This window comes from Medicago sativa, chromosome 5 (assembly GCF_051527215.1).
Source record: "Medicago sativa cultivar Bolivia chromosome 5, Bolivia_mono, whole genome shotgun sequence".
Lineage (NCBI taxonomy): Eukaryota > Viridiplantae > Streptophyta > Magnoliopsida > Fabales > Fabaceae > Medicago > Medicago sativa.
In genome coordinates this window covers 2,277,613-2,304,546 of record NC_140753.1, presented here as the reverse complement: position 1 = coordinate 2,304,546, position 26,934 = coordinate 2,277,613, and the positions used below count along the sequence as shown (strand labels likewise).

General features: G+C 33.5%; 2 protein-coding genes and 2 pseudogenes across 4 annotated transcripts; 2 read left to right on the top strand and 2 right to left on the bottom strand.

Annotated features, from left to right (window-relative positions):
• Positions 1–3,551: 3,551 nt before the first annotated feature.
• Positions 3,552–4,925, top strand: LOC146919070 (aspartic proteinase CDR1 pseudogene; annotated as a pseudogene).
• A 3,733-nt stretch (positions 4,926–8,658) lies between these two features.
• LOC146919069 (aspartic proteinase CDR1 pseudogene) lies at positions 8,659–10,553 on the top strand (annotated as a pseudogene). Its single transcript, XR_015011340.1, has one exon. The product of XR_015011340.1 is annotated as an aspartic proteinase CDR1 pseudogene (transcript).
• A 98-nt stretch (positions 10,554–10,651) lies between these two features.
• Positions 10,652–14,749, bottom strand: LOC146919068 (beta-1,3-n-acetylglucosaminyltransferase radical fringe protein, putative (DUF604)). Its single transcript, XM_085712328.1, is given in 5 exon segments — positions 10,652–10,873; positions 10,875–10,952; positions 11,046–11,597; positions 11,773–12,878; positions 14,619–14,749. Coding segments are annotated over 4 exon segments (1,626 nt in total). The 5' UTR covers positions 12,739–12,878; positions 14,619–14,749; the 3' UTR covers positions 10,652–10,843.
• Positions 14,750–24,171: 9,422 nt separating this feature from the next.
• ENH1 (rubredoxin family protein) lies at positions 24,172–26,934 on the bottom strand. 2 transcript variants are annotated; one of them, XM_085712329.1, is made up of 6 exons: positions 26,688–26,934; positions 26,269–26,484; positions 25,844–26,010; positions 25,053–25,137; positions 24,845–24,913; positions 24,172–24,506 (listed from the first exon to the last, which is right to left on the bottom strand). In XM_085712329.1, the coding sequence occupies exons 1-6, from the start codon at positions 26,802–26,804 to the stop codon at positions 24,333–24,335; spliced, it is 828 nt and encodes a 275-aa protein (XP_085568455.1). In that variant the 5' UTR covers positions 26,805–26,934; the 3' UTR covers positions 24,172–24,332. The 2 variants fall into 2 exon arrangements, with proteins under 2 accessions (XP_085568455.1, XP_085568456.1); XM_085712330.1 differs by having other exon boundaries at positions 26,694–26,934.

The following is a 26,934-nucleotide window of genomic DNA, read 5'->3' as shown; positions in this document are numbered from 1 at the left end:
GTGCGAAAAATGAATTTAATTAACCTGGATAGAACTTAAGGGGAGCTTACAAACCTCACCTTAAAGACTATCAGACTCAGGGGGAGTTAGAGCTTACAAACCTCAGACTCTGAGCTTACAAACCTCAGAACCCCAAGGTCAACTTGTTAATTAGATTAACAACAATTGATCAATTTTAAATACTATTGTTTGTCATCATCAAAAAGGGGGAGATTGTTGGAACAAAATATGTTTAACAATGAACCTTAAAGAGTTTTGATGATAACAAGGTATTAAAAATTGTAAATTGGACTAGCTAATATTTGTTCAAGTGTACAGGACCACAGATAAAAAGTTACATCATTAATTGGTTCTGAATGAGCAAATAAAGAGCAAAAGAAAATGAAGCTTAGGTGATTCTGAAGGCAATACGCTCCTGAAAGTAAAAGCGCTCCTGAAGTCAAGCTGCTCCTGAAGAAATAGCGCTCCTGAAGAATAGTGCTCCTGAAGACAAGAGGTTCAGAAGCCACATTATCAGAAGCTGCATCATCAGAAGCTGAAGAAGCTGCACCATCAGAAGCTGCATCATCAGAAGCTGCCTCATCAGAAGTCATTTCACCAGAAGCTGAAGATCAACTAGATTTGCAAAATATTCAAAGATTGAAGAATCTACATTGCAAAAGCTGTCTATTGGATTCGAAAACACAGCAGAAAATTAGTGGAACATTGCAACAGTCATTTCAAAGGTGTTTGAAAGCATGTGCTTGCAATTTGGACGAAAGCGTTGACATTGTACGATTGTACGAATTGTACAACCACGTTCTCCACTACTCTGTTTTGTGTCCACGCTACAAGACAAGAAAACAGCTCCAGAATACAGCTTCGCCTGCATAGATGTTCCTTTGGATAAGGAATGGATTTCAAATTGGTTCTTCATAGGACAACAACCAAATCAGGCAAAATATCATTGGTGAAAGATCAAGCTTCAACAACGACTCTTTGGTGTGCTGGCAATTTCACAACGTCTCTTTCACACCTCTATATAAAGGAGTGAAGACTTAGAGTTTTGGTAATGCAAGAACGCTGAACGAAAGACTCACAACATTTCTACAAGTACCAAACCTCTGCTGAAATTGTTCTGCATTCACTTAGAATTTCTGTGTCATAAAGTCATATCTTAGAAATTCTTAAGTCCATTGAGTCTGTATCTGATTTGTATTGTGAGCACCTATGATTGTATATCAAGTGTTCAACCTTAAACAATTTTCTGTGTAATTTTGTTTAGTTAGGAAGTCTCTTGCATTTGTGCTTGAGCAGGAAGTCTCTTGATTGTGTTCTTGAGCAAAGGAAGTCTCTAGCTTATGTGCTTGAGCAAAGGAAGTCTCTTGCTTGTGTGCTTGAGCAATTGTAATCAGATATTACTCTTAGTGAAATCTCCTTGGAAGTGCTAGGGGGACTGGACTACTTTCGGATTGTGGAAGGAACCAGTATAACTGCTTTGTGTCGTTCTTCTTCTCTCTCTCTGTTTTATTCCGCTGCATTTAGATTCTGTTTATCACTTCAGAAGCTGTCTCTCTTAGCTTCTGATCAGTGTGTTCAGTTTTTAGGAGAAACGAAGAATTTTTCAAAACACAATTCAACCCCCCTTCTTGTGTTTTTCTCACCTTCATAATTGTGATTTAAAAAAACTTTTGCTAAACCAGTGATTAATGAGTTTCCTCTAGAATGAATCCTTTGGAAGAATTAGGGTTCGATTCATTGTAGGAGGGTTAACACAAACTTCACATTACTAAGACCATCTTCTATGAGAGAGTCTGAAACATTTACGACTTGGTACCTATTAACTACCCCCGTTGGGGAGAAAAGATTTTGGGGTCTTATAAGACCCATGTCTCACTTAAGACCCCAATCTTAAGTGGGACCCACACCTTTTTAATATTAAAAAATTAAAATATAATGATATAAAGTTATTGATAGTCGATTAGTGGGTCCCATTTACGAAATTTGTGTGAAATGTTGGTTGAAGAGATTGAGTGCTTATTAGATACTACTATTAAAAATTATAAATAAATGATGCGAACACGTGAGACCCATGTAAGTACTAAAAAATGGGTGTTTCAATTATAGATGCTGTAGGCAGGAGGTACGACTCGCTCCTTTCTTGTGAGCCGTCACAAAAACCCTAGTTTCTTCTCCTTCATCCACCAAAGAGGGGTGATTTAGGGTCAATTTTTGACCCAAAATCACCCCTCTAACTCGTTTTTCTATTTCCCTTTTATTGAAATAAGTGATTTTCACATCTATTTCGTTTTATTTTGTGATTTCGTCGTCGTCGTACGACGTTGGTTGTTCGTCGTCTTTGTGCGACGTTGTTTGTTTTTCTTGTTTCTCCCAGGTATTTGATCGCTTCAGATTGTCAGATCAGCTTCGATCCAGTGCAGATCCAATCAATGACTTTGGCGTCATCCACGTTGCAGATCCGGAAACATGGTTATTCCGGAGATTTAAATATAGTCATATGTGTAGGCATTTGTACTTTGTCGTTTTATGCTATTAACATGGATGCGAATGTTCGCAGATTCATCCTTTTTGTTTTTAGCGAATTTGCATTATATCGATGTACTCTTTCAATTTGAATGAATGAATATCTTTTATTTTGTCAAAAAAAAAAATTATAGATGCTCTAAGATCCCTTCTCTTAGGAATTGGAGGGTCAACACAAAAATAAACTTCTACTGTATTGGAAGTTCAATTTTTAGAAATATAATGTTAAAATCACTTAATTTTTAATTTATAACAAAAGGACCCTTATTTTTGCTCATATGCCACTGTTCATTCCAATTTCTTACAATTTCTTTTTAAATGAATATTATTTATTATTGAATAAATTATATATTCATTTGAAACCAATCTATTTTTTTTTTTTTGGTCAAGTGAAATCAAACTATTTAAGCCATGAATATATGATTTTGAAGTCAACAATGGATTTATTTCATTCTTTATTAAAAAAATGAATGTATTTCATTGATTTTTTTTTTTTGTGAGGGAATGCCTCTTTTTTTTTACTAAAGGGAATGTATTTAATTACAAAAAAGGGGAATGTATTTTATTTTTGAATAAGGGAATGTATTTTATTGTTGACTTAAAAAAAAGAATAAAATAGAATTTAATCAAATAACAAATAATATTCATTTAAAAACATTTAATTCATTGAATCCATTTTTTTAATTAAGCATGGCTATATTCTTTTAAGTCACCTAATAATATATGATTATGAAGTCAAACCAAATATTGCACAATTGAAAATATTTATTATTTAAAGTTTGATTCTAGAAATTTAAGACTATATTCATTAAAAAAAAACTATATGGCAATAAATATTAATTCCAAATCATGTGTATATCGAATTAAAAAGCAAATCCGATTCACTTAATGATTTTAACAAAAAAAATTATCTTGGAAATAAAAAAAATGATCGTGAAATATAAACACAAAACAATGTTATATAAAAACCACAGCTTTGTCCAAATTTCTTCATATTTTAAAACCTCTTTCTCTGCTATCACACATATAGAGGACAAAAAACATGGTTCCTCTCCAATCATTTTATCCATATTTAGCCATCATTTTTCTATTATTCCATATTTTATATTTTTTATCCATTGAAGCCCAAAATGACGGGTTCACTGTCAAATTGCTTCGTAAAACATCTCACCGTTCTCGGTCACAACTCATAGGTTCATCTAACAATGTTCAAAATATTGTACAAGCACCTATACATGCCTATGTTGACGAATATCTCATGGAAATGTATATTGGAACTCCACCAATAAAAATATCAGGCCTTGTAGACACGGGAAGTGATCTTACATGGTTCCAATGTGTACCTTGTTTAGGGTGCTACAAACAAATAGAACCTATGTTTGATCCTCTAAAATCTTCCACTTACAATAATATCTCATGTGATTCTCCTTTGTGTCACAAACTTGATACAGGTGTGTGTTCTGCTGAGAAGCGTTGCAATTACACCTATGGCTATGGAGATAATTCTCTAACAAAGGGTGTTCTTGCGCAAGACACAATTACCTTTATATCAAACACGGGTAATCATGTTTCCCTTCCAAGATTTCTTTTTGGTTGTGGACATAACAACACAGGGAGTTTTAAGGAGCATGAGATGGGTTTAATTGGTCTTGGAGGAGGACCAACATCACTCATTTCTCAAATAGGTCCTTTATTTGGAGGCAAAAAGTTTTCTCAATGTTTGGTTCCTTTCCTCACCGATATAACAATTTCAAGCCAAATGAGTTTTGGAAAAGGGAGCGAAGTGCTAGGGGATGGTGTGGTTACTACACCTTTGGTTCATCGTGAACAAGATATGACCTCATATTTTGTTACATTACTAGGCATTAGCGTGGAAGACACATATCTTCCCATGAATAGTACTATTGAAAAGGGTAACATGTTGGTTGATTCGGGAACACCACCAAATATATTACCACAACAATTGTATGATAGAGTGTATGCTGAAGTCAGAAACAAGGTTCCATTGAAACCCATTACCGATGATCCAAGTTTGGGTACTCTACTTTGTTATCGTACACTACAAACTAATCTTAAAGGGCCAACCCTAACATACCATTTTGAAGGTGCTAATTTACTTTTAACGCCGATCCAAACGTTCGTTTCACCAACTCCACAAACAAAAGGTGTTTTTTGCTTGGCAATAAACAACGGTACTAATAGTAATGGGGGCGTTTATGGTAATTTTGCACAATCAAATTACTTAATAGGGTTTGATCTAGATAGACAAGTGGTCTCTTTCAAGCCGTCGGATTGTACCAAACAATAGAGTCAAGTCAAACAATAGCTTTTTAGCACCGGTGTTTGATCTTGTTTCAATAATGATTTACAAAAACTTTTTCACATTTTATTATGTTAAGATATGCATTCCATTTGTGTTTGCGACCTTTACAAATAAATAACATGAAGAAAAAAATATTTCATCTTAAATAAAAAGACTGTTCCAAAGAACGAAAAGGCAAATCATTTGATTTAGATAACTTCAATACACTTTTATCCCTTATTTTTATTAAAACATGTTTTAGGTTTTTTTTGTTGAATAAGTTAAACCAAGGTCCTCAACGGAGAATGAACCTGAGACCTTGAGTTGAGAGATCAAACTCTAAGGTCCAATGTCAACACCACTAGACCAGCTCTGGTGGGTCATGTTTTAGTCTCTTATTTCTAAATTTTTAAATTCTTGATTTTAGTCCCCGTTTCACATGTTGCGCTAGACTATACCACTTTGACCGATGACCCTACTGGGTCACACCGGTTTGATTGTGGTCTGGTCTGCTGACTCGACTAAACTGAAGACCATATCAATTCCTTGGTGTTAAAACACGCTTAAAAATGACAAAAGTGATTTTCTTTAATAAACAAATAGATATTTTTTTCTAAAAAAACTAAAACAAACACACTCTTATATCTCTAACTTTCTTTGGAGTTTTCCTACTGATGTTTTGCAAATCCTGCCTAATCTAAATCAGTTTGTTCAACAAGTTATCATGCCTTTTGTGACCTTGCCAGATCAAGTTGTTTGGAGTCATTCTGTGTCTGGTGAGATGTCTCTCAAAGATGCTTTTTCCTACAAATATTATTATTCTCCCAAGATTCACTAGGCCAAAATCTGGAGCAAGGATATTCCACCATCAAGATCTTTATTCACATGGAGACTTATGCAGAACAAAATTTCCACCGATGATAATTTAATTATCAGAGGCTGCAACCTCCCATCAGTTTGCTCCCTTCGCTTTAGTCAAGTCGAATCATCTTTCCATTTGTTCTTATAATGCCCTTTTGCTTTTAAAGTTTGGTGTTGGTTTGCTCATATTTTGAATACAGCCCTCAATCTCCAATCTCTTGAGGATATATGGACTCTTTGTTATAAATATTGGACCCCTCAATGTAAAGTAGTCATCAAAACTATTACCATTAACATATTCAACTCAATATGGTTTGCCAGAAATCTAACTATCCATTGGCAATCTGTTATCAACCATGTCATCTCTATTGTGCAGTTCACAGGAAACAACACTAGCCAGAAATCTAACTACTCAATATATGACTTCTCTTTTCTATGCATATTGGTTTAATCCATAGTCACATAATATGCGGTTTGCGTCAGTACGCGGTACGCGACATGAAAAGAATTTGGTGCGCATAAGGGTATAGAGTTTCGGTACGCGTCGGTTCGTGATACTAGTAAAAATATAAAGTATTTTTTTAAAGATAGAAATATAGTGCAGCAGAAGGATTAAATTATAAGAGTTTTGGTTGTGGATAGAGGAGGAATCATGAGAAGCAGGAAAGGATAAATGGCTAGTTGTTGCTATTGTACAAAAGCCTACTGACTTGGCCTAAACCTTCTATACACCAATTCAAATTTACTTCCTTAGATTGAGATGAGACTTGATCACTAAAAATCCAAAAAATGATCACAAATAAGAAACATTAACACTAGATCACATTCGACTAATACACTCCACACCATACCGAAACTTGCAGATTAAAACTTCAGACCCCATTGTTTACTATAAAAGTCTTTGAAGACAATGTGTTGGTTGGAGAAATTCTTGAAACAAAAGTATAAGAGCTTTGGTTGTGGATAGAGGAGGAATCATGAGGTGTGCCCTTGTTGGAAGGAATTTGGTGCAGTTGGCTAAAAACATGGGCTGGTCTGGCAGATTTTAGTGAATGGTTGTGTTAAACATGTGGTGAGACTAATATTTGAAGTCGCACATCGGATATTTTGAAAACAAATGAGAGGACCACTGGCTATAAATACATAGAGTAGACAGCAGAATTGAATGTACTAACAATGAGCATGAGTATTTCTCATTTGGATCCAGTGTTCCACTAATATTAAAGTGTTGAGCACTTCCCAATGCAGTATTAATATATTATTTTTACTGGTAGTTGTTTTCTCTGTTTTGAGCTTCCTGTTTTGCTCAAAACAATTGAATTTAAGGTAGTCAGATTTTTCTTAACTGCTGGTATTTTTGGTTCGTTCAGTTAGACGAATTTTTGTACGAATTCGTCCGAACCAGTACGCAAAAGTACTGCGAACCGGTTTGTGCAAACCGGTTTGCGGTTCTCAGTAAAACCGGCGAATTATGTGACTATGGTTTAATCTATATATTTTGAGGTAGCAGATCTTTGATGCTCCTCCTTTTTGAAAGAAAAAAACCATCATTTAGTTTCTGAATTTATATGACGATGTCATTGCAATCTCGAAATTGTAAACATATTCATACACATAATTTTTATTAATAATTTTTTATCTTCAAATGTTTTTAGAACATGTATTTTTGTTGGTCAATTTAGTCTATAAAACCCTTATTCTCTAATATTCTATAGTAACAAGACACTAAAGGCTAACAAGATATATATAGTGTGTTTGAGGCTTTTAGCACTTTCACATTACAATTTCTTACTATATAGTGCGCCGGGAATCATATACAGTGTCTATGCTTTCTATGTTAAGAAACGTCAAAACTCAAAACATCGTGTCTTCTGGTTTTGGTGAGCTGAACTTTTTTTTCTTTTTCTTCTAGGGCTCTATTTTATTCTAATTACTCTTGATGATACATAAAAGCCATATAGCTTTTCATTTATGCATGTCATATAGAATTAAGTTAAACAAAGAATAATAGAGTAGGCAAATAGTACGAGAAATGAATCATATAGTCCAGTACCCAATTACAAAGCTAATTTATCTAAGGGTTAAATAAGTTTTTCGTTTCTATAAATATATTAAATTTTGGTTTTTGTCCTTAAAAAATAAAATTAGATGTTTTCATCTTCACAAAAATTTTTGTTTTATTTTTAGTCCCTAATGGATATAATTTTGACATGTTTTTGACATTTTTTTAAACATAATATGAATATATAAATGTTGAACATAATAAATGTTCATAACATGGATACAATTTGAACATAAAAGAGTTATAATTTTGACATTCACATGAACATAAAGTGGTCATTAAGGACCAAAAACAAAATAAAATTTTTTGTGGGGATGAAAACATTCATTTTAATTTTTTAGGGACTAAAATCAAAATTTATTATATTTATAGAGACGAAAAACTTATTTAACGCTTTGTATAATGTTACAAATGAAAATTAGAACAACCTTTGACTTTATTTTATAAGAAAATGACTATAACAAACAGAGAATTGGGTAAAGAAATGATCTATAACTTACCATTAATTACATTAGAGTCGTGAATTGAGTAAAGTAATAATAACAAACCACATAAATAACTCACGTTAGTTTGTAAATATACTGTGTTTTATAATGAGTGCAAACATACAAGGTTGATTCTTGTTTTGACTGAAAAAAAAAATGAAAAAAAAAGTAAAGAATTTGATTTCTAGAGTTGTTCATTAGAAAGAAAATCTAGCTCCATGTAAAAATAAACTAGATGTGTCACTATCAATTCAACAATTGGTCCCATTGAAGACCCAAAAGGCCTAAGCTGTTTAGACACCTTAAGCGCTTGCCAAAAGGGAGGAAAAAAAGGTAAAAAAAAAAAGGAGTAATTCATCTTCACGTTCTTAATCAGAATGAGAAGTTATTTATACTTAAAAAAAAAAAATGGAAAGATTAGTCGTGCAATCAATACATCTTAGTTTGGTTTTGGTTGGTATTTCTAAGTTTGACTTCATATATCTTCATTGTACAAATCCATTTACTATAACATATATTTGTTGTTATTTTCTGTTACTTTGTAGTGTGTATCACGTTTTCTCAGCTTTTTCAACAAATGTTGTTGCAAGTTGGAAATCTTTGAATGTCAATTAACACGATACATGTTCTATGGAGCAATTCCTGGTGCATGGTAAGGTATTTGAACCCTTAGCTTATTGAAATATATATAGTGGAACAACATTCTCTGAATCTCGTGTAACAAACAGAAAATCACTCACATGCTGCTATTGTTTATATCTTGTGACTAAACCTGTCAAATTCAACACTCACATGTTGTGGTTATATCTATTATATATATGTGGGACAAATATAATTTCATATACTTCTCACATGATTTTATCCCTTGCTTAACCTTATGGCCAACATTCTCTGCTTCCATTTGTTCCTTTTTGTTCTGTTTACATTCTTATCTCAAACACCAACTGAAGCTTACAACAAAGGGTTCAGTTTTAAACTAATCCATAAAAACTCACCCAATTCCCCCTTCTACAAATCAAATAACTTTCATAAAAACAAACTTGGCTCATTTTACCAAGTTCCGAAGAAATCATTTGTCCAGAAAAGTCCTTACACTAGAGTGACATCCAACAATGGTGACTATCTCATGAAGCTCACATTGGGATCACCACCAGTGGACATATATGGTTTGATTGACACAGGAAGTGACCTAGTGTGGGCACAGTGCACACCATGTGGTGGATGCTATCGGCAGAAAAGTCCAATGTTTGAGCCTCTAAGATCCAAAACATACAGTCCTATTCCATGTGAATCAGAACAGTGTTCATTCTTTGGTTACTCCTGCTCTCCTCAAAAGATGTGTGCTTATAGTTATAGTTATGCAGATTCGTCAGAGACAAAAGGGGTGCTTGCAAGGGAAACAATTACCTTTAGTTCTACTGACGGCGAGCCTGTTGTTGTTGGAGACATTATATTTGGGTGCGGACATAGCAACTCAGGAACTTTCAACGAAAACGATATGGGAATCATTGGAATGGGTGGCGGGCCTCTGTCCCTTGTTTCACAAATGGGCACACTTTATGGGAGCAAAAGGTTCTCCCAGTGCCTGGTTCCTTTTCATACTGATGCACGCACTTCAGGAACAATCAGTTTTGGTGAAGACAGTGATGTTTCAGGTGAAGGAGTAGTTACAACTCCTTTGGTCTCTGAGGAAGGTCAAACTTCTTATTTAGTCACACTCGAAGGAATAAGCGTTGGAGACACATTTGTTACATTTAATTCTTCTGAGACACTTTCCAAGGGTAATATAATGATTGATTCAGGTACACCTGCAACATATATCCCACAAGAATTTTATAACCGTCTGGTAGAGGAGCTGAAAGTACAGAGTAGCCTGTTACCGATTGAGGATGACCCGGATTTAGGCACACAACTTTGTTACAGAAGTGAGACAAATTTAGAAGGGCCGATCTTGACCGCTCATTTTGAGGGGGCAGATGTGCAATTGCTGCCAATACAAACCTTCATTCCACCAAAAGATGGGGTATTTTGCTTTGCAATGGCTGGCAGTACTGATGGAGACTATATATTTGGCAATTTTGCTCAATCAAACATTTTGATGGGATTCGATTTAGACAGAAAGACAATCTCCTTTAAACCAACTGATTGCACCAATCAGTAGAGATAATTTTAATGTAATTTCTAGTGTTAGTGATATCTATAATTTGTGGTTGGGGTTGGGGTCAAGAGAAATATCAGAAATATATAATTGTTCACAAAAAATTATATGTACCGTATTGTGACTTTACAGAAGGAATATTAGAACCTTGTTTTAATTCTATAGCATAGACCTATTGATGGATGTCCTATTCCAATCCCTAGTAAACTGTTCTAAATTATGAAGAGAACAAACTATAAAAGAGAAAATGAGAAGATATCTGGAAAAAATTGAATACTCACATCTTGGTGTTAGAAACCCTTCTCTACATAGAAATCAGAAGTTCAAGAAAGCTCAATTCAAGGTGAAAAAAATGCCGCATAGAACTAGCTCTCCACTCAAAAGGCCAAATCATGTAAAAAAAAACACAAGAGAGTAATCCTAACATGCCATTTCACAACCGATCTACACAATCAGTATACAGAGCTAAAAGGCCCCTTCCCAATTCCCACATTGTCCAACTGAGATTTGGAGCATTTCCTTGCTAGTTTGGCTTGGCTTGCAACAGAGACGACGCGGAACCTAGGACAACCAAACAGTTGAATTTAGAAATGTCACTATGATAGAAAACTAGCAATAACATCAAAAGAAATGCTCAAGAACTATGAAACATACCAGGTGCCAATTATTGCTCAAAGGCTGTGCCACTACTTGGATCTTTCGCACATTGTGTAGAGGGGGAAAGTTGGGAAAGCAGAAAAGTCTCCTTCTGAAATCATCTTTATCTTTATTCCGAACATATGAACCCCACGAAGCATTACCCTCTCTTCCAGTATCTTTCAAGAAGAAGCGAATGGGCTTTTTACACACAGATTTGTGTGGGTCCCTAGCATCAAAATCAAATTCATTCCTTTGACTAATACCATTCCAAGCAGAATAGGTTCGTTCAGAGCGCTCCAGCTCACGGGGAAAAACAATGTTAGGCAGGACTTGAATGGCATAACCAAGTGACACTGAAAATGTTAGATGCCGGGAATGGTCGTAACATATTGAACGTTGCAAAAAGCTTCTGGGTTCAGCCCTCATGGCCTTTGTGAAAAGCTTCAGGCTGTCCAAAGAGCTCAAACCAGGATAAAAGGGATTAACGGCTTCAACATGATGAATTGACACAAATGGTGCTATTGGGTGAGAGGATAGAAGACCGTGAGCATCACCCTTTATATCCCACTGAAAGATTAAAAGAAAAAGTGGTGGTGATCAATTACCAATTCTAAGTGATGAAATGGCTGCATTATTATCATGTAATAATATGACAAATGTTCAAAACAAAATATAAACTTTTTTAAAAAAATAAAATAAAATAGAAGGGGCCTAAGCCCAAAAACGGATATCAACAAATTACCTGGTGAAAACCATGCTCCCGGGTAAGTGGAATGCCAAGTTCAGTGATGCAGGCATGCAGTCTATCATCACTACCGTAAAGCCCAGGGTATCTTTCAATGCATTCATCAAGAATCTCATAGAGAGCCTTCGCAAGTGGACGACTTATTGCAATCCCGCCACCACCATAGGCCATTGAGTGGCTAAAATAGGTATTAGCTGAATGGCTCTCTGAAGGGCTACCTATGTAAATCATTTCAGAGGAATTATACTTGCTGAGAACGTCAACTAGGTTATTCACGTTGAAGATGGTATCATCATCACATAGGACAAACCAACGCACATCTGAGAGACCAAGGCGAAAGCTTTCTTTGATAATGCGAGAAATCCGGAGGCCAGAAGGATGACCAATGGGATTAGTGTAGCGGAAGTACGAAATGTCTCCAGAAATCATGGTAGGGGGTAATAACTCATCTCCATGTTCTTCAACCACTCTTTCCTCTAACCACACATGGCCACGCATGTCATTGGGACGCCACCATAGTCTGATATATTCCTTCCTCCGTTTCCAAAGCTGAGATGATCCAGCTATGCCAAAAACAATATGTTGAACTGACAAACCTTCTTCTGTGATACTGCTACCATTGTGAGGATGATCTAATGTTGTCCGAAATTGGAGGGTAGGAGGTATTGTTGCTTTTGATAAGTGAAGAGGAGTGCACTTGTTCCAAGGGAAAAAGTGGTGTCTACCTTCCCAGTCTTTTACGCGATGAAAGCAACAGGTAGTTGCATCAGAGAAGACAAGGGAAAGCCAAGCGGTGGTAAACAGGAGAAGTGCTGCTATAGCAACGGCCAAGCTACCAAGCCGGGTTGGGCGCCATTGGCGAGTCCCATGCCGACAAGGAGACAAAGGAGAAAGACGGGAATTCTTATCGTGGTCGCGATAGGATGAAATTATTGTTTTCACTGGTTGAGTCATAATCACCATCACTCCAACGCGTGTGTCTTCCTTCCAGTCACCATAAGAGATGTAAAAAGGACAGAGGATCAAGCTATATCATATATTAGAGTATCAGGCTATCAGCAGAGTAACAATGGCAACACACGCTCCGACCAAACTAGTTTTACCTAACCAAGGGTGAAAATAAACAGGAAAAAGTTACAATTACTATACAGAGAACTTGACAGCAAAAATTGTACACCAGGATAAAAGAAAGCCAAGCAGGGTTTGTAAAAAAAATAAGCTTGGGAAATCGGAATAGATCATGGAATTAAATACATAAGTTTACATGAGGTCTCGAATGCAACTCTCATAACCTTGGAAATCATTAATTTCCTGTTTAACAAAGTATTTTATAGCTTTTTAATTAGAAAGATTTCTCTTGCTATAAATAAATACATAAAAGTTTTTGGGATAACCTATTGTTCATACCAGCATTTCAAGTTAAACTAGCACCACCTATTTTTAATTGTTACCAGAAATTATTCATACATTAGTGCAGCTAATTCATTCCAAATATTTTATCAAATAACATTCCCATCTGTAATTTTTAGTGTTGTCAATTCTCTCTTTAACGCATGCACGACTCTCAATCCACCTCAAGTATCATAAAACATATAACTACTGTAATCACTTGACTACTAAGGATGAGTGGCAGTTGATAAATAGTTCCTGCAGCAAGTTTATCCACTGGAACTTAAAAGTTAACCTTTTCCATAAACTATGTCCAAGTTAATTATAAGAACAGCAAGGTTTTGTTCATAATTCTGCACAGGAGCAGGTGAAAAATCCTTTTTTTTTTTGTTTATTTTTGTTTTACAATTTCCTCCCCCAATATCTAGTAATATCAATTTAACTAATCATATGATCTTCCACTAAGACAGGAAAATACTGTAACATGAAGCCACAGCTCTCAAACAATCACTCAGGGACATTAAGAAGAAAGTGTTAGGTTCAATTATCAAAAGCATGTCCATCTCCATAAAAAAAAAAAAAAAATAATTCAGAATATTACACAACTTCTTAAAACAAAAAATAGGAAAGTATTTTTTTTTAAGGAAAAAATAGGAAAGTATTGAAACAGACTTCATGAACAGATCCAGAAGAAGAAATAACATAATAACACTGCCACCTAGTTATGCAGTGGCTAACATGTGTTTCATTACGAAAATATTCAGTTGGAATATCCAAAAGCTATACAGCAAGTTAAGCCATCTCAGAGCATTTACTTTACAATCAATAGGGAATGGAAAAAGCTAAAAGAGGAAAAAATGATTCCTCTTCATTATGGATATATCCTACTTTAGGTAGTATTAACATCCTTAGCTTTTCAGATTAAGACATTAATACAGTTTACTTTTGTATTATCCAGAAGTACAATAAAACAGTAAAATACCACCACCAATCATTTTTGGTATTAACCTTCCGATTTCTAGGGGAAGGGGGACCTAGTAATCCAGAATCGGGCAAAGAAGTAAGTAAAGTCTGGCCCATAAATGAATTGTTCCACGCATGAATCGAATTCGGATTCTCCTAAACGATGGAGCTCATTAATCATTTGAGCTCAATCACATGGTTAAAATACAACCAATCTATTCATAAACTAAAAACACAAAATCAAGGTGCAATAAAGATAGAAAATTTATCTCATAACAATCACATAAAAAGGAGCACAAGGTTACAACACCTATTAATTCCCAAATCAGAAACCCCAAATTGCAGAAAATCACAAATCAAGTTAAACTAGCAAAATGGGTTTGTTTTTTTCAACTAGGCTTTTCTTCAAACAGATGAAGTGCATAAAAACAAAGAAACAATCCTGAACTAAACATAACTTCTTAAAGGGTATTGCAAAAACAAGTCTTTACCTGAAAAACAAAGCAACCCGTTTATCAACTTTGCTAAATTTCAGTTAATATGTTGATAATCATGAATTTATGATGAATTTAGAGAACACGAAGATCTGTTTGAAGCAAAAGCCAAATGATGCCAGAGTTATAGAATTTTAAAAAATTGTCATGTGTAAGTAATCATCACAAAAAGTCAAATAACTGTACAATGCATTCATTATATTTTATTATTTAATATTAATCTCCATTGTCATGCTTTTTTATATCAAATTAAATTATGACTAGTTTGGAAACCCGTGCCAAGCACGGGCTAGAATTATGACTATTTTTTTTTATTTTATAAAATCTAATTAAACAACAAATTCATTATTTTATACACAATATATAAATTAAACGCATCGTTATCGTATTTTCGATTGCATATTATATACAAATATCAACGTTTATATAGTTATTTGGATTTTCGTATCGTTAAACATGAATGAATTAACGGGTGTAACGTCGAAACATTAGTATTTAATGACGAAATATTTTACACGGATGACTAAAATTAATCACAGAGACATGAGTCTTTTTTTTTTTTTTATGTTCTGCATATAATTGGAGGTGTTGGAGTCTCGAGACCTACCACTTCATATACAATTAATTGTCCCTACCCAATGAATTATCTCTACCATATGCCCTTAAATGGTTTCTTTCAAATTTCATGATTTATATAGCGGATACCCTTATATATACAAAGTTAATATCGTGCATACACTTGATTCATCTTATAAAATAAGTATTCAATCAATGTAGCAAATAAGTATAACAAACAACAACAAAGACACCAATTATCTATCACATTTTTTAACTAAGCATATTATAAAATAACCCATCAACAAAAACACAACAGAAAAGGCTTAAAAAAGGGACTACAAAATTGTCCTGTGCATGCACATAGACATAGGCGCTCCGAAGAACAAAAAAAAAACGGATATATAGCATATTGATAAAAAAATGAAGCAGAACATATAGTTGATGATATGGTCACTGAATTAGTACGACTTACATTAGGAAAAATGAGAAAGATCAGATGGATACTGACATTATAAATAAAATTAAACAAAGTATGAGAATATTGGAGTTGCTCTATCAGATAATAGAAAAACCGAAGTCTCAGTAGATAAACACCTTAATGTATCAGACAATGTTAATTTCAGAGCCTAATAGAAGGTATTGCACCTATTGCAATTGGTCAATGATATTTCAATGCCATAGAAATTCCATTAACGTCAGCCTGTGTACATATGAATGATATCACGTCACCTGAGGCACAAAACCATCACCTGAAGGTACATGAGACCAAAAATATTGTCAAAAAGAGATCAAAAATATTACTTCATATAACATATTAGTCCCTATAACAAATTGATCACTCAACCTGTTCTTTGAACAACAATAAATGTCATTGGATTTCATACAATGAAATCTCAATTGTTAGTTGCAGAATTGTAGTTTATCTACATGACCAATCCATTAATCTTTCTTTACGCAACTATTAGTATGGTTCCAAGTAGTAACAACCAATACATATCCAAATAAAAAAATATATATTACAACGAAGTTTAAAAGAGAAAAAAAAATACTCATACCCACCTGCGTCATCAGGAACGACTGGTTAAACATTCCGAAAAACATCACGGTACACAACATTAGTGGTCTCAATACACACATGATTTTCTTCATCCAATATAAGCATTTTCAATCCCTTTTTGGAAGTGATTCTCGACACAGCGACGTACAACTGTCCATGAGTAAAAACCGATTTAGAAAGATAGATTCCAACATGAGACAACGACTGACCCTGACTTTTATTTATTGTCATTGCAAAATACAAAGCCAACGGGAACTGTCTCGTAGTAAATTTGAAAGTCAGTTCATGATCACTCGGAACTAAGTTCATTATTGGAATAATTATTTTTTCACCAACATTTTTTTCGATAATAACAGTTGCACCAATAAAGTTCTTCCCAACATTGTCTACAATCAACTTAGTCTCATTGCACAATTCAATTGCTTGGTCAATGTTCATCGTCAACATAACTGTACATCCAACTTTAAATCTAAACTTGTGGTTGGAATACCGGAAAACATGATATTGTTTAAGAATTTGGTGGTAAACCATTCGCTTTGTACCTCACTATGCTCGTCTGATTTGCAAACCGAATCAGAACTGGTATATTCCTTTTCGTCTCATGGAACAAATGATAGAAGGAATTTGTTTACATTCTCAACTGCGTCCAGTGTGGGAGCAAGTATCCCCCGCTCTTAGAAAAAATCTGAGATGTTCATGTTTTGCAAAAAATTCGGATATACAAAATCAACCAGAGAACACAACGGATCAGAGGAATCTTTTATCAGCAACTCATAAAAAATGGGTATGTTAATTTATCCACTCTTGTTAGCGGATCCTATTCCATTTCCAATTGAAAGCATCCAATCGACAAACTTTCTTATCTCATCTTGCTCGGCACGAACGGTTGAAGCCCATAAACACATATTTGTTGTAAGTGTGAGAACCTTACAGTGACTCCAAAACTTTGATGAGTTGATGGATGAAGCAAGTATATCTTGTATGCATCCTTTTCTTATGACTGGCAACGAAATTCTTAAATCACCGCCCAAAACAACATAAACACTCCCAAATGGTTTGTCTATATTATCGACACCAACATAAACGCCTCAAAACAATAACGATGCATTATCGGTGCCTCATCCCATATTATTAATTTTGCTTTTTTGAACATAGCAGTTTTGTCGCTCTCTTTATCAAATCCACAACTTGACACTTTGTACCTCACTATTCTCGTCTGATTTGCAAACCGAATCAGAACTGATATATTCTTTTTCGTCTCCTGGAACCAATGATAGAAGGAATTCATTTACGTGCTCAACTGTGTCCAGTGTGGGAGAAAGTATCCCCAGCTCTTGGAAAAAATCCAAGATCTTTATGCTTTACAAAAAAACCAAGTATACAAATTTTTTTCAAGGGATTGAAAAAAAAATTAATAATTGTAGGGAACATTTACATAACTAACCATTTTTTACCGTAAAACTTTGTTTTTGGATGTCATTCCCTTTCATTCTATATTTGTATTCAAACTCTATTTTTTCAAACTCTTTCGCATATCATATATGATGTGGTGTGACAATGGAAAATGTACATGTGTTATGATGAATTGACAAAATACATGTTTATTAGACATTTTACAATGATGCAACGTTTTTTTAATTAAGTCTTTTTTTTTAACAATTACCCAAAAATCTTCAACTCTTTCACCAAAACACACACTACATATTTTTCACCTTAATGTTTCTCCCATGTTCAATTTTTTCACACTACATCTTTTTTTTAATTATACTCTCATGGACAAAACACACACTACATATTTTTCACCTTAATGTTTCTCCCATGTTCAATTTTTTTCTTCTTCATATTTGTTTTATTTTTCTATCTAGTTTCCTTTCTCTATTCTCATGGATGAAAGGAATATAAACCTCCCGTCATTAAATCACCACAAATCAACCTTTTTGAACATGTTTTACCTAATTTGACCTTACTCGACTACGTTACATAATTATGGACGCAGATAGTCACACAATTAATTAGGATATGTTAAGGTGTCAAATGTGAGTTAACGTTATACATTGGATGAAAGAGTAGATTTTGAATAACATATAAGTGAGATGACCGAAATACATAATGTCTTAAGGTTTTATGTAAAGATGTGGTGTCAATCCACTTGTATGGTTGTTACTGACGATCATCCAACCCGGTGAAGACTCACCCGAAAATCTCAACATTATGATAATTTATTTTGTTAGTTTTCAGTTGTCAATTGTTTATTTTTATTTATCTTAAACTTTAGTTATTGAATGTCATTCTCTTTCATGCTATATTTTTTTTGCTATTCAACCTCAACTACTTCAAACTCCTTCACTTTTAATCTTTGGTGAAATTTGACAATGGAAAAAAGCATATGTGTACTGTTGATTTGACAAAATAAATACTTATTAGAAATTTTAAAATAACATGGTATTTTTTAGTTAGTCTAATATTTTGGTTAAATAATTACTAAAAAATGTCCAACTCCTTAATCGAACCAGTAAAATTGTCGGCAATTCACTCTATTCCTTATACGCTCCCATAAATGCACACACTCGTTTTTCCTTATCATTTCTCTCATGTTCAAATTATTTTTTTATTTTCTTTCCTTTTCTAATTTATTTCGTAACTTCTCATGAAAGAAAGGAACATTAACCTCCCTCCATTAAATCACCACCAACTCACCATTTTTACCATGATATGTCTTCATCTAATTTTATTTGGCTTTGTTACCAAATCAAAAATGCGGATAGTCTCACACTTAAAAGGAGAGATGTTAACAATTAAACCATATAAGTGAGATGACCCATAAATCCAATGCCTTTAAGATTTGGATGAAGATGTGATGTTAATCTCACTTGAGTAGTTGCTCTTAGTCTAATGTGATTATCCAACCCAGTTTACGCTCCTGCGAATGTCCTAACATTATGATGAACTGTTTTCTTCGATTTTAAATTTCATTTGCTTAATCCTTTATTTATCATGAAAGAAAGGGATAAAAACTCTTTCTATAAAGCCACCATCAACCCACGTTTTTTAGCATGTCGTGCATCCGTCTAAATTTATTTTATTATGTCTCTATATCCCGGTCGCAATGAGTCTCAAACTTAACAGAGAGATGTCAATGTGTCAAGTGTGAGTTAAAGTTCCATATTGGATGCTAAAGTAGATGTTAAATATAAGTTAGATGACGAATATACCTGATGACTTAAGGTTTTGGTTAATTATGTGGTGTCATTTTTTCAACTCCTTAAAAAAATTCACAAAATTACCAACAACTTTTGAACAATATGTTTGACCGAACAATCCTAATTAGCATGAACAATTAAACCAACAAACTCTTTTAGTAAAAAATCAAGATGAGAGATGGTTTGGGTATAAGGGATATTTCATTTGTCATTATTAATTTGAAATAAAAATTCATTTTCTTGTTCACTGCGATTTTCCAACTTAAGGGTTCAATCTAGTAGTAGAAGGACAAACTTTGAATTTCAAGATTCTGAGTTTCGAACTCAGCTGGTATCATTGGAGATAAGTAAACAAAAATATATTTGTGAGTGTTTTTTATCTCTAAGACTATCCACAATGGTGGATGTTTCACCTATTTAGCACCATAATAAATAAACACCCCATTGTGTAGCAAATAAATAAGGTGCTTGTAGAGAAGGGTGGCTATAGAAGCACCCTATCTCTTTTCACTTCTGTGAGGGACCCCTAAATAAATTTTATAAAAAAAATTCTTGAAAATTCGTAAAATTGAAATTTACAAAATCACTGAGTTATTGCAAAAATTTAATTTTGGATATCATTCAATTCTCCTTTTAAATTGTGTTTGTTATTATTATTTCTTTAAAAAAAAAGTTCCTTTAGAATATGTCAAAGAGACTTTAGGGTGTGTTTATTTCAAGGTTTGTAATATGATTCCTAGGAATGTGAGATTAGAAATGCAACATTCCCATGTTTGTTTCAAGTTTTGAAAATTTGTTCCATGAATGTTATATTCTCAGGAATGTTATTTACACATGTTTTCTTCCATTGTTTCTTCTATTGTTATTCTCATGCTTAAAGGATGTGAATCTAAAATTTCCATGGTAATAAAACTCAACTTGCTATAAATTTTCACTACCATTAACATTTATTTCCATTTTAATTTTTTAATTAATTAATTTCTAAAATATTTCAGGAAATCTAAATTTTTACCAAACAAATGGGTAGGAATGTCCTTTCAAGGAATGTAATTTATTGCCTTGAAACAAACACACCCTTAATTTTTCATAAATTAAATTGAGTCTTTTCAAAGACTACTATCATAATCTACAATTTACAATTTAAAAAAAAATTGTTTTTTTATTATAAATATTTTAGGTGAGTTGCACTCTGGAGGACACATCAAGATCAAGATATGTCTCATGACTCAATGAGCACTTACAAAGTTACTCCCTATCAAAGAGATCCTCACGCTAATAGTAGGGATTGAATCCACGCCCTTAAGGTTGAGTCAACTCATTGTTAGCCGAGCCAACCTTGATTAGGAATGTTATTATTAGTATTAATAGCAAAAATAGTGATTCAAAACATGATATCATATAATGGTATCATTTAAATAACATTTTTTTTTTCATCGGATCCAATAAATGAGACATTTAATAGAATCATTTTAATTTAAATGGCCACATCAATGACTCTTAATTTATTTTATCATGATTATACTCAATAACATGAAAACAAATCCCAAAAAAAGATTTAAATTATTCAAATTGAAGTATTCGAAATTTAATGATATTTTTTTTTTTTGAAAACTTAGCGATAACTTTTTTAAGTACATGAAATATTCCATTTTAAAAAACAGATGTGAAACAATAATAAAAAACTTAAAATATATTTATTTTTAGTTTATTTAAAAAAATATTCAATAGTTTTTTCTAAGTAACCTCAATTATTTAAATCTTGAGAGCACATCATTTTTTCTTTGCAATATAATTAATATTTTTTATTTCGTTTAATTAAGGGCAAATTTGGTTGAAGTTTCTTATTTTTTAACTTTCTTTGCAATATAAAAGTTTCTTAATATATTCTTTCATGATTAGTGCAAATTTGGCTGAACCTTCTTATTATTTAGTTGCTTAGTATAAATTTCCATAATTTATGCATATTTGAGTAACCTCTAGTCGTTCAAAAGTGACAATTAATGTTTTTAATTATATTTTTTTGAAGAAATGTTTTTAATTATATGCTATTAATCATATTTATCATGTTACCAAATGTATAAGAGTTTAATGTAATTTATGTTAATAACTCAGCCACATAAATAGAATTTTACATACGTTTGTTGGCAACAAAAAAAGTTCATATGCTGATTTAGAGATTCATAAATAAAATAATATTCAATAATATAATTATTAATCCTTGTGAATCCTGTAAAAATAAATATTTCATTCGCACGCTATTACTAAGCTACACAATAATGATCCTAAGAATAGTTCATAACAAAATAAATCCTGATTTCATATCCAGGTTAACGAATATATGAATGACACAATAAAATGTATTAAAAACCCCAAAATTCATAAAGAAATCCATAAAAAATTTAATCTTCAATAATTACACACACACACACACACACACACACACACACACATAAATATAGCACAAAAAGTCAAATTTTTTATAGAATGAGTGAAAACGGGAATCAAACGCACAAACATCGCAATATCATAAAAGAATATGCAAAGAGGAATGAGCAAAAATCAATAGAATATAAAATTGGTCGATAAAATCAGCTTAAATGTAAAAACGCCAACAATAGACTTATCAAATAAACATTCTTAATTTTTCTCTTGGTACATAAACCTTCTTCAAGTTACATTACATGATTAGATCCATGTGATAACTCGTTAGAACTTGAGTTTCATATGACGATCTTGCGTATTTGGACAACATACATGGAGATGTAGAACATATAATGGATTTATATGAGAAATTGAATAAATTTTCAGAATATGGGGTCATATGTTCTCCAATGGAAACTAACATACAAATAAAAAAAAAAGGAAATCAACCCCATAATCTATTACCATGAAAAAGAAAAATACACAATTCATTTTTTTTGGGAGAAATAAAAATACAAAATACATTTTTTGTGGGAGAAAGATGAAAATGATGAAAAACAAATTGTATATATATAGGAAAAAAAACCATTTATTAATTTACAAATGAGTCATGATCCATTTTGATTGGCTCATGAAAAACAAATGAGTCATGATCCTCTTTTTATTGGTTGATATACAAATAAATGTGTCATAATCAATTTTGATTGGATGATAAGAAAGCATTAAATGATATGAGAAATATGAAGGTGCCACGTGTACTATCAAAATAAAATAAGGCAAATATATATAATAGAGATTCTTATAATAAACAAATTCAATGTGTATTAAAGAATGGATAATATATGTGGAATCATAAACACTTAAAAAAAGCTTAATAATACATAATTGTTAAAAATAAAATTATAGTAGTAAGAATTAAGAAACTTTTTTGGTTTACTGAAGTAAGAAAAAGGGAAAAATTAAAGAAAGAAAGAGCTAAAAATTTGAAAATTGACTTTTCGAGAAATAAAATAATTTGAAATTTGACCTGGTAAAGTTGAACATTCAAAAATTTGAAATTTGAATTGAAATAGTCTTTGGTTTGAAAAAGAAATAAAAGCAGAAAACGAAGGATTTGATGTGAGTACCTTGTTGTAGCTTCTGATTAATGAAGTTATAGTGATAGGAAGAAGAAGAAGAAGAAGAAGAAGAAGAATGGCGAGAAATTTGATGGAAAAAATGGGATTAGAATTAGAATTAGAAATGAAATTGAAAAGGAAGTTCCGCAAAGTAACCGTTGTCTCTACTCATTGGAACCGACTAAGACAGTTCGACCAATGCAAGGGAAGCACACACCATACTTTACCGTTTTATATTCATTTCTAATTTTGAGTAGGGTTATTATTTGTTAATAACATCTAGGGATGACTTGTCAAAAAAAAGAAAATATAAGGATGACGATGCAGTCCGAACCGATCCGTTTACATTAAGGTTTAAAGAGTTCACGGGTCAGTCTACCATGACCCGCTTCTAAGCACATTAAATGGGGTGGGTCAATTAGAGAGGGTGGTCTCAAAACTCGTTAAGTTCGTCTAAGATAGTAGGTTAAACTGAATGTGTGTTTTAACCATTAAGTCTTTTGCTCATGTAATATTTCCAAATTTTGTTTTTCCTTCTATAAAAAAGGCTATACATTTTCGTTGTTATAAAATTTTCATGAATACAGTTTTTTCTTTTCTTTTCGGATTACGAAGTTTTCACCACCACTTAACGGTGACAAATCTCCGTTGAGAAACTTGTGAGACACACAAGGTGAGTTCTCCCCTTCCAACATAATTTTTTCATACGCATGAGTCAATAATCGAACCCCTGACCACTTGTTTAAGGGGCCCAAATCCCTTACTACTTAAACAAATTCATTGTTGGTTCATGAATGCACTTTTAAGTTAATTGTGTATTTTTTATCTTTCTCCGGACATGTTCAAAACATTTTGAAAAGTTCCTCTAAAAGAGGCAGCTTAAAGTTTATCTTTTAAGTTGAGATTTTCGTTACTTTTATCTTGAATTTTTCAAAACCAAAATAGATTGGTCTAAGGATTTCAAAATGACACTAATAACCATTTGACTATCAAATTATCCCGAGAAATGCTAGAAACATTCTATTTCTACTAGTCTCTCTAACACTCACTCTTCTATTGGGTGAAAACCATGTGGGACTCACCACTTTATGTGGGATTCATTTTCAATGTGTGTTACGATTTCACTCGATAAGAGAATAGGTGTTTGAGAGAGTGTTAGAAAGAGAGTGTCTGCACTCCTCAATTATCACAGTTAGTTTTTAGGATAGTCTGCATTCATTTTGTAGCAAATGTTCAATCTCATACATAAACCTTCAATTTGCACATATGCAATAAAGGAGTTTCTGAGATACAAATTCCAAGGTTGGACAACTTTGGAGTGCTGAAAATCAATTAAGCTAATGTATAGTATAAAATATCACTGAAGACCAAAAACAAGCAAAGCTCCAACAGCCCCTAAACCAGCCACAAGTCCAATAATAACTCCAATTGGAGGCAACCCTCCACCACCAATAGCTCTTCCTGTGTTAACATCATACTCAGCAAACCTCTTCTTTGGTGCTTGACATTGGGGACAACTATATGTGTCCGGCTGCAATGACATAAATAATGTTCAAATCACAAAAGCAGTCACCAGATGTTGATAATCCAACTTTAATCTAAAATCATCTGTCAAGAACTATGAAGCACCGCCACACACAAACCAGGTACGACACATGTAGAAATCGACAATAATTTGAAAAAATTGTATGTAACCACATTCGTTGGTATCATGTTGGTGTCCGACACCAATACATGTCAGACATTTTAAAAAAAAATATACATGTTGGGCACCAGACATGCTTTCAATCAGGTGCTATATAGATATAAAAGATAAAGTCTCTTGGCAATTATTTTTAGGTAAACTTTTTATATATGTGATGGACTTACCTGGTCATCAAAAGATTTTGGTAAGAAGTATATGTATCCACAGTCAAGGCAAATGTGAGTAGCTCTGGCCTGCAGTGTACACTTGGTTATTAACCATTCAATTATGTAAAATGGACATATTTAGAATAGATGACAAATAAATGCTACTAGGAAGAAAAGATATGCATGAATGAATGAAATTCACTCCAAAATGAATAATGATTCTTGCCTTTTGAGTCTCAGTCAATTTTCTCCCGAAGCGAGGAGGAGCAGGACGTTTTGGAAGCCTTTTAACATCTACATCAGCACCACCTCTTCATAACAAAAACATGAAAATAGTCAGGTTGTTATGTCATTGCAGCTGTAAAGTAACTGATAAACAGAATAGGTGCCACAGTATACTCTTCATACACAACAATTCGTTAGATTGCATACTGAACTTACTGGGTGACATAGAATTGGTGACATTGGTGACATTGGCCAATCACAATGTTACAAGTGGCTTTTTTTTCTCTCTCTTTCACAAGGATCGTGACATTGTGATTGGCCAATGTCATCAATTCTACGTCACTCAAGTGCTATCCGAACTTATTTTAGTCTTACCATCAATTTTCTATATCTTATTTCTTATCATGTATCCCATTTCACCACTATATATACAAGGAAGTGTTGCAAGGGGAAAATGACACAGAAAACATTTTGTAGCAATAACAATAAGGGTTAACTATGTTTGTACTTTTGTAGTCCCTATAAAACTACGACCTTTTCAGTTTAGTCCCTACATAAATTTTATTCAATTTTAGCCCTACTTTTATTAATTTTTACAGAAAATGAATGTTTTTAGTGCCTGCGTTTAGTCCTTATGAAATCAAATTGAACAAAATTTATGCAGAGATTAAATTTGAAATTTTATAGGAATTAAAAACATATTAACCCAACAAAAACTAACCTATGTCAGCAACAGAAGGGATGCAATTAAGGAAATGGAACAGCGTTTAGTTGCAAAAGGCAAGAAAATACCTGCTGACAACAAAGTAGACAGAGTCAGGCTTAGCGTTGATTGCTGTTTTCGTGAATCCAAGTTTATCTGCTGGCCATAATTCATCTCCAAAGAAACTGCTAGTATATAGAACTTGGTCCCCTGACTTTAACCCTGCTCTTGCTGCATTCCCTCCACCTTCAACAGCCTAAAGAAGATAATACGCATCTTCATTCAGAAATTGAAATCATTCCCTCTAAACCAGAAAGCACCGACACAGACATAGGACACAACACTAACACATCGACGCTATATTTTGAGAACGTGAAATACTGAAATGTAACCATATGTGTCGGTGTCGTGTCAGACACCAAACATGCCATCAACCTGAAATGAAATGTCGGTGCTGCATGCAACTAAACCAATGACAACATTGAATTAATGGGAAATTGAGCAAGATACTGACAGTTATAACAACACCGCCACCATTCTTTTGGCCTAAGGTGAGACCAAGTGGCTTGTCAACCTCAGCTTCAATTGTCTTTGAAGCTCCAGCAGTTCTTGCAGTGATCTCAAGTCTCTTTCTAGCAATGGAGGAAGAACCACTTTTGTTGTCACCTAGGAAGGATCCTGAAACACCCCTTTTGGCTTCATGAAGTGAGAGGCCTAGCAAAGATGTTTTCTGCAGATACAATAGCAAGATTAAAAAGTATTAAAAGACATGATTCTAAATTGTATTTGCCAACTAACCAACTAGTTGAATTCAAATGATTAATGAACTTCAGTTAAGACAAATTGTTCGAGAGAATCGAGTTCGAATTCTGATGAAACATATTTCATCAGACTTTACTTACCGAAGTAATCATGCAAAGAAAAGAACAGTACCTGTACCTGACATGGAGGAGTGAGTGTCTTGGAAGGTCTGATGTGAGTGTTTTTGATGGAGTGGTTACTCCTTGTGGTGAAAGTGGCAGAGGAGGTACCTGCAACCATAGCTGACATGGTTCCTTGTGGATAGAAAGGAAGGAATTCAACACCAAAACAACTGATTCTTTTGAAGAAAATGTGTATAAAGCATGCAAGAGGAGTTTTTTTGGGATTTATTTTCCTTTTTAATTGTGTGATCTGTGGT